The sequence below is a fragment of the Ischnura elegans genome, chromosome 2 (genome assembly GCF_921293095.1).
Source record: "Ischnura elegans chromosome 2, ioIscEleg1.1, whole genome shotgun sequence".
Classification (NCBI taxonomy): Eukaryota; Metazoa; Arthropoda; class Insecta; order Odonata; family Coenagrionidae; genus Ischnura; species Ischnura elegans.
In genome coordinates this window covers 119,403,829-119,412,944 of record NC_060247.1, presented here as the reverse complement: position 1 = coordinate 119,412,944, position 9,116 = coordinate 119,403,829, and the positions used below count along the sequence as shown (strand labels likewise).

At 37.7% G+C, this 9,116-nt stretch overlaps 1 protein-coding gene and 1 long non-coding RNA gene across 3 annotated transcripts in view; one reads left to right on the top strand and one right to left on the bottom strand.

Moving 5' to 3' along the window:
• The first annotated feature begins 14 nt into the window (after positions 1-14).
• The window catches only part of LOC124154519, a 9,523-nt gene continuing 421 nt past the window's right edge, over positions 15-9,116 (top strand). Inside the window, exons 1-2 of the long non-coding RNA XR_006863940.1 lie at positions 15-205; positions 304-368. This is a non-coding gene — a long non-coding RNA (uncharacterized LOC124154519). The remainder of the gene's footprint in view (positions 206-303; positions 369-9,116) is intronic.
• LOC124154511 (NADH dehydrogenase [ubiquinone] iron-sulfur protein 2, mitochondrial-like) overlaps positions 2,686-9,116 on the bottom strand; it is a 26,784-nt gene continuing 20,353 nt past the window's right edge. For both annotated transcript variants that reach the window (XM_046528302.1, XM_046528301.1), the window contains exons 8-10: positions 8,639-8,735; positions 8,033-8,173; positions 2,686-2,926 (exon numbers count right to left, since the gene is read on the bottom strand). In XM_046528302.1, coding sequence (XP_046384258.1) covers positions 2,889-2,926; positions 8,033-8,173; positions 8,639-8,735 — 276 coding nt within the window. In that variant the 3' untranslated portion in view covers positions 2,686-2,888. The remainder of the gene's footprint in view (positions 2,927-8,032; positions 8,174-8,638; positions 8,736-9,116) is intronic.

Sequence of the window (9,116 nt, the reverse complement as noted above, 5' to 3'; positions counted from 1 at the left end):
TGTGGGAATATTTAAATTTTCACCAACAAAATAAATGTTTAACTGCCATAATTTAAGCAAACACTGAAACTAATACTGAAAATCTCTTGAATATAATTATATTTTAATTGCGGATATTAGGATCTAGGGGAGTTCATTCTGCGGTGCAGTGGAATGGAATACCCCGCAGCGATAACGCGTCTGAGGGCCGACAATTAGTTTTAAGGTATGCATCAATTCTTTTTTTAATTGCTTGATAAGCTAGTGAAATAAATACTTGCAGTGGGTGGCCATCTTAAAAAAGAGATCTTTTCCATTTTCTAGAATTTATGGGTTTGGATGGGGGTATTGGGTGTGGGAAGGCTGGAGGCGCCGTCCACTATCACAAGGTTTGTCCTGAATACAATGCATAAAATTTTATTCCGACACGAGTATACATCACATACCAATTTGCATGCCAGTTGGGTTTGATCTATTTAGTACCTAGTGTGTCCAGAGATGATTTTTTGAACCCCTTAAGTGTGACCTTGTCCACATAAAAGTCGAGCGATCCGTCGATCAACGAGCAGAAATCAAGTTTTGCATTAAAATTTGACAGATACCTTTGGAAACTTTTCAAATGCTTCAGTAAGCTTGCAGAGTTGATTGTCTCTCCCGATCCCAGCGGAACCATTGACATAAAATGTTCCTAGAGGGTTGAGAGAATGTTGCCAATGAAACTCACAAAAAGAAAAAGATAGAATCAACAGATTTAGGCGTTACTTGGTGGAACGAAGAGATATTCATGGTTAAATAAAAACACAGTACTATTCCACAACCTTATATTTTTGCAGTCTACTAGTTTCAACGTTACAACGTCATTCTCAAGACTAACTGAGAAAAGCATACAACATCCAGCCTTATTTATATACCAATGACTGCTTCAAGTTTCAACCAGGAACTTGATGTTATTAAATCGATATGTTCTAATAACGGCTATCATGATGACCTCATCCGTAAATTACTGGCCAAAAAAACCCGAATAAGAGTATCGCCCACCCTAACCAGTTTGCTGCCGGTCCCCAAAACAGAACCCAAACGGTGGTGCAAATTACCTTTCCTTGGCCCCCTGTCTTACAGTGTTCACAACCTCATACCCAAAGACAAATACAGAGTGTGTTTTTACTCCCCGACCTCCCTTGGTAAAGTGATTTTTAACTCCAAGGACAAAGTGAATCCTGAAGACAAAAGTGGTGTCTATGCCCTGACATGCGACGAGTGCAACGGTGTGTACTTTGGTCAAACGGGCCGCAAGTTTAAAACTCGTGTCGATGAACACAAAAGAAGTGCTCGTTTGAAAGACTCCATTTCCCACTTTTCTAAACACCTGTCCGAATCCGGCCACAACAGTGATTTTAATATTAAAATTTTACATGTACATGACAAAAGTGTAAAACTGGATATTTTAGAAATTTTAGAAATCACCAAATGCACTCTTGCACCTAACATCGAAATTTTTAATGATATGACTGTATTCAAATGTTAACTTTTTATCTACTGTTTTAAAATGTGACTTCTTCCTTGACAATCCTTCCTCCTCCCCTTCTCATTAACCTCGTTACCACCTGACTTTTATCTGCCTGCCCCCACCCCACCTCCCCAAACTTTTATACTTTTTGTTTTGAACCTCCTATCCAACCAACAATGCCCAACCAACAATGCTCAATGCTCCTCCTCATTTAGTTCCCCCCCCCCCTCTTCCTTCCCTCACACTATTGTTGGATAAATAAGGCTGGATGTTGTATGCTTTTCTCAGTTAGTCTTGATTATGACGTTGTAACGTTGAAACTAGTAGACTGCAAAAATATAAGGTTGTGGAATAGTACTGTGTTTTTATTTAACCATGAAAGAAAAAGATCTTCCGAAAAAGAGCCTTCGAAGGCTCTAAACAGTCGGTTACAAGGCTAACTTACTCATATTCTTTCGTGATACCAATGGATCGTGAATTAAGAGTATGTGTATCCTGGAAAGACTATGAATGCTCAGTTTAACCAGTAAGTGCTCATGAGATTGAACAGCGGAGTGGCCCTTGATCAACTTGAGACCAGGAACTTGTGGAAACTCCACCATGCCGATGTGCCAGTACACTCCATATTTTTTGTCACCTTCTACCTGACCAACCAGCATCATGAAACATTGCCAAAGCTGACATACAGTCCTGGCCTGACTTGTCACCACCAGACTACTTTTTATTTCCTGATCTCAAAATGGTTTTGAAAATATTGCATTTTTGAAACCATCGGGATTATCAAGGCTACCTTGCCGAGGCTTCTCAAGAAGTTATTTTCAAGAAGTTTTAGCTGTTGCATCAGTTGAGTTGTTGCAAAAATGTGACAGATAGGTACTTTTGGGATAAAGCCTATAATTATACTTAATTAAATATGTATGGCTAATCAGAAGGAAGGAATTTCACATCAATGAAGTTAACTTGTGAGTAGAAAAGTATGGGATGTACCTCTCATTGCAGAACTGAGTAGTGGACCTTGGGCATTTGAGCCAGCACCTAAATCACCTAAATGGCCAAATAATTATATGACCCCATAAAATTAGAAACATTTTATGATTGTTGGACATGAGTTCTGCTATCATATTCGTAACACGATGAAGGATAGTTAAGCAAGTAAACACTTTGTTTATTATTACTGGCTTAGAAGGAAAAAATTCAAGTAAATTTTACATTAAAATTTTTTTATTGAATTTTTGGTGGAACATATAAACTAAGGAGTTACAGTCAAACAGGGCAATCAAGGATAGAAAAGTGAAAATAAATGTATTCATCTCCACAGGTGTCCCATTAACTTTCAGTAAAAAATTGGTTACATTTGGGTAAGTAGCTAAGTTTCACGTGGGTAGAGTCACTAAAGGCTCATTTAGCGATCAACTTCTCCAAACACTATATCCAATGTACCTGTAAGTAGGAAGATTTGACAGTTATATTCATTCCCGTAAATGGTGAAATTCAGTAACTCTTTCGGAAAACATTACTGACCAATTTTGGAAGGTACCTATGTAGTTGGTGGTAGATGAGAAACCAAAAACTAGTACAATAATACACTGAGATAGCTTAATCTATGAATAAACATATGATCCAATGGATGGAGTACACTCTAGTGTAGAGCATATATACTTGAAATGCACTAACCTGTAGGATGTCATTATGCTGTGTGGGCATAATTATTCAAAACATATGTATGAAGCCGATTTTACACCAATAGGGTAGTTTCCTTCATCAAAGAAAACAAAATGCATTGATTGCTATTTGTTACCCACCATTATAGGGTTTTCATAATATACAAATTATTTGGTTTTAGAAATCCCAGTTTAGACGAATGGCAATGGTCAATTTTATCCTCATTTGAAAAAGGCCAGATTGGCGCCCATGCGATGCCACCCCACGTAACGTCACAGGGACATAGGTTCTATAAGAGTAGATAGAAGATTTACACCGTCCGCATGGATGAGGCACAGAGCTCAAGGAAACGTCTCTTAATAATCACCTATTAAAACTGCCTAGGGTCGGAAAGTTTCCTTCGTTTCATAAGGTATTAATAATCCTTATTTAAGCCAAGCATTACCTGCTAGCAGTGTACTCTGCTACCTGCTAGCAGCCTGCATCGCATCGCCGCACATATCCTCGCTCCAAGGTCACCTCATGCGGAGGCAGCGGGAACCAGAATGACGTCCCAGCATTAACACTTAGCCGTCGCGTTTTCGCGCGCTTGAAAATTTTCACTTTTTATTTAACCGCGAAAAATAGATATCATCATTTAAAAATCTAAAAGCGTGAAATACGTACTCCAGGAGTAATAATCTTTCGATTTAGGCAATAAAAAAATAATAGGAAACCACCCTATTGGTACAAGACAATACATATTGCACCAAGAAATCAGTAAAATTATGCAACAAAAATAAAAATAAGAAAAAAAACAGGTTTTTACACATTCTACGCTCAGTATATTTCTTTTTTTCTTGAGCTCTTGTTTTCATTTTTATAGATATGAAATATTGAGGCTTAGGTCCTCATAATATGAAGAAAATCTGCTGATATTTCAGAAACTTATTTTCCATTTCCTAGGCTTATCATACGATAAGGTGAGACGTACAATAAAAACTAAAGCTGGCCAGGTATACTTGAACAATCTATTCATATAATAAGCACTGAAAATGGAAAATAAATTTTGGAAACCTCTGCACATATTTTTTTAATTATAAAGGATCTAGACCTCAATATTTCACATTTGTAAAAAAACAAAAAACATATGCGCAGAAAAAAGCGTCGTGAATTTTTAGATCCAAACTGCGCAGGGCAAACTGCAAAATGGTGCAATGAATTCAATATGAACAAGGCAATACTCTGCTTCAACCCTTTCCTACCGGTGCCTACAAGAGGAAAATGTTTTCAGTGCTATGAGTAGCAGGAGAATATTTTAAACCTCTCCCTGTGGAGCTCTTTTTTGGGGAAGGCATTCTTGTTCCTCGGATTAAGGAACCAACTCAGCTCCATTGGGTGTCCACTGACCCTGGACTAGGACCTCCAACCCTTTCTTAGCATGATTCCATGGTCACCTCATTGCATTAGCAGTAATTTTTTAAATAAATATTGTTTATTATTTAAAAAGTTTTACATTTCAGAATGACTAACATTTTTTTAAACAATTGAAAGAGTTGTAAACGGATTTCTATCATCCAGAATAACAAAGTTAGTAAACAGATATTACCAGGACTTAAACTCCAGAAGCTCATTACAAATAACTCTAAAATTTTGTTTAAAAATTGCCTATGCTCAAAACAAAGCAAAGAATGCATTCCTAAACATAAAAAATTGGAGTATGCTACAATTTTTTCTTTCAATCAATCTTTACAATCAGCCACTTAATTATTGGATTCCTGCTCTGAGGAGGATCATAAATGAGTGGAAGCAATGGCATAACTATGCCCAGTGAGAAATGGGTGGTGGAATCCACGTGGAACCCACGTGGAATCCACGTTGAGTGGTGGATATTTGGTGGTGGTGGATATTGAGTGGTTGGACCCACGTGGAATCCACGTTGATTTCAAGTGGATTTGTGGTGATTATCATAAAATGTTAAACAGAATTTCTAATTTGTGAAACTTAACTCTCTGGTGACATTTCGTCATTTATCATCCTGAAACCACGCTAGTTATATGAAAATGTATCGCACAATCTATTTTTATATAATTCGTGGAAAGGCAGCCATGAGAGCACATGAAAAATCGTAGACACATATATAGAAGGTTTAGATATAGAGTGGTTGAGGTTTTAATGGTTTTAGGACAGCACCTACTGCTGTTTTAATTTTTCCACCAAATTTCCACGTGGGTTCCACGTTGATTCCACGACCAAAAACACGTGGTATCCACGTTAATTCTCCACGTGGGTTCCACGTGGATTCCACCACCCATTTCTCACTGGGTGGGGGCGGGATGAGGCAGTAGATCCCCCTCCCCAAAGCCTCAAGAGAGATATAAAGAATATTTAAAACCTTTGTCTATTTTTGACAGATAATAAATGCATCTGCTTAAAGTTAAATTTTTAGTGTCAAAATGATGTAAAATGTCTTTCCATGCATGTCATTTTTCAAAAAAATTCCCAGACTCCCGTTGCCTGGAGGGGGAAAGTCACTCCAGGCCATCTTATCATTGTCCTAGTTACGCCACTGATTGTGAGTGGAAGTGTAGCCCAAGTGCCATGGAGTGGCACTAAGGTTTTTTCTAAGCTGAGTCACAGGCAGGAACCTGCAAACCTGTGACCATTGCTACCTTAGTTGTCACTTTCCTTCTCTCTTGTCGGCTACAGCTGACATTCATTTTTAGTGTTTAAAACTTCATGCTAGCTATAGTTGACATTCGTATGGTATGACATTTGGAGGAGGGGACCGACAACTGAGGTCATTTGCACCATAAGGGAAGGGTAGGTATAAAGGAAGGGTGGAGAGAAACCCGGCATTATCATTAGCCTGCTCTTAACGCAAGGCACCAAGGGGGCTTAACACATTCAATGCAGGCCTGAATTTCATGGAAGTGGTCAGAATCAGCCGATTAAAAAAAATTTTTTTTGCTTAGTTTGTGTTTAGTACAGTTCCTTATGCATGTTTGTATACGATTTGAGCAAAATTTGTAATTATTTTTGCAAAAATTGGCACCATATTGACGTGCTCCATATTTCTATATCGCCAGGCCTAAAAAATGAGCATGTTGACTATATTTCAGGATAAGTACAATTGCTTACATAGTTTGTAGTAAAGCTATTTTTGTTGCTTTGGCACTGAATTTTTCCATTGGTGTCGGGATTATCATAAACAAAATATGTACATTGACTGTGCTATAGGGCCACACTGCTCTGAGTTATGAAATCAACATACAACGACGACACCCGGATCAAATGGAACGAAGTTTTTTCGGCAAGTATAACTTATGCTGGACTAACGATAAAATATAGTTTCATTGTATGTGAGAAAGAATTGATTTCCATCTCTGTTACCTTGATTTACAAGTACTTAATACTTTTCCACAAAATTTAATCAGAGGATTCAGAATTAGTTGAAGGGAACAAAGGAAATACGAGCTTCAATTTTATGTACCGGTGGAACGACAGCCTAGCCACCATGGATTCAACTATACACAGATTCTGCCGAGTGTAATGCTCTGTTCCTATAGCATGGTGAAAGTGCTACGCAATAGGCGTAATCTTGAAAATGGGGTCCTTAGATGTTCCATCCACTGGATTTCTGGCAAAATGCAGAACATGTCTCACCATCATGTCCCACATCATGCGACATGTTACAAGAGAAATAATGATGCCCAAATTTTGCATCGGTACTCCAGTATTCGGTTAGCTGGTGTGGAGGAATAATCTCTGTGTTGTATAAAAGTCTCAGGAAAACTTTAAACTCCTCTGCTGATAGAATTTTTCCAGTCCGTCATACGAGCTCTTTTGGAGACACCTCTATGAATGAGTTCCTCTGCAAATATGTTTGTTTCTACGACAACTGACTGAAAAAAACATTCCTGTAAATAGGAGATCAAAATAATCCTGTGGCCTGTCCCCCTCCCAAAAGAGATATTTGGAGGGTCCACCAGATTATCAACCCACACAATACTGCTTGGTTGAGAGGGTGTTGAAGGTCGAGGTTCGGGTAGGGCGAGGGAGAAGGAGAGGGAGTTGGGATGGGAGAAGGAGGGGATGAAGAAGCACATCTTTCGGGTGGCTTTCTGGGTACTACGCGCACATAGATAGATGAAAAATGGGCAAATATTATGACTGCTGAATAATTTACGACATCGAAAGTCAGATCTCACACTTAGGTCATGGTAAAGATAACACTTACATTTCCAAATTTTTCGTAAGCAGACATGCATAATAAATCTTCGTTACGTATAATTCTTTTGAAGTAAAACCTACTTCTAAATTTATTGACTTTTTTGTCACCTTTCCGTAAATCACTCTAAATATGAAGGCAATCAACTAATTAAAATAAAATATATAATATTTACACAAAGTTGGAATGAAAATTTACTGCCACCCAAACGGCACCCACCCTATGAAAGAGGAAAGCTTGCTGAAGGCCATACTTATGATCAGAAGACTTGGAAGTGGATATTAGTTGCGTATGGAGGCAGAGAAGGAGGTTCCCAGACTGACCAGCCAATTGACGTGCTCCGTATCTGAACTTGACAGGACCACGTCAATTTGAATTGAAAAATTCACTCCAGCTATATAGCTGCAGTGAGGTCCTTTGGATATGAAAATGCTTGTCGCTTTTAACTGAAATTCTTCATGAATGGGATAAATAACATATCCGGAGAAAAACTACGTCGTGTGATATTTTTCTCATTGAAATTCTTGTGACAGAAATTTCTAGCATCAGTCACTGGAAAATACTGGTACTGGTAAAATGTAGGTACCAGATAGAAATTCCATCATACCACATGTAAGTAAAATTATCTTTGTAGCTCCTTACATAAAGTCTATCTGATTACTCTTAAGACATACCGATAATGGCAACAGTATCAGCCAGCATGGAATTCCTGCACATCTTATCCAAGGCAGCAAGATGAGGAAATCCTGGAGTCTTAATCTTGCACCTGTAAGGCTTGGAGCTACCATCTGAGACAAGATATACACCAAACTCCCCTGAAATGCATTGACAAAACACTGAAATACCACAAGCAAGAACATCCCTGCCACAAAAAGACTACTTTTCCAACAGACGCTTAATTATTTTATTTATCTGCCCTCATGAAGTTTAAGCTCATGAAGTTTAAAAGATACAAAAAAAGACAATATGAAACTCCTTTACAAAATTAGAGCCATGTCTATAAAACACAGTGATCCTTAATAAGTATACCATTTTCATTTACCAACAAAATACCCTGCATGTTGACCAAGATGATCAAGTATAATATAGGACATAATGTGTACTCACAGATATTAATTTTTGAATAAAAATTAAATCATAAAATGAAATCATAAGTAGGCATCTGAAAATTTTTAATTTTTGAATTCCGTTAAACACATATGTGATGATCTGTACATTGATGTGATATGTATCACATCAATGTACAGATTTATGTCATGCATGAATTAACAGAGGCATACCTTTAGGGCTTTCAATCGCTGTATAAGTGACTCCTGGAGGTACATGAAAACCTTGACTGAAGAACTTGAAGTGATGGATCAATGCCTCCATTGAGGTCTGAAAGAAGGTAGAAAAGTGTAAGACTTGGGAGTGGGAGAAAATAATGTACAAACTTGAAACATACCAATAATAATAGTAATAATATTATTAATAACTGTGAAAATTACAGCATATTTAAGGTGTATAAGAAAAAAATAAGGGTGAAACATTTATCACTGAAAATGTCATTCCATATACTATGTAATTGTGGCTGCATTAATGGTCTCTAGTTGTCTCGATACGATTTACGAAGGTAGTTTGGTCATCTCGGGGGTGTCTCCTTGGTATGATAGGTGGAGGTTTTACAAGATAAAGCGGTTCACTACAAAGAGGTTTGCCTATAAATTTACATGTAAATCTGATGGGATCATAGGGGTATTAATTATGGAGGTTTATGAT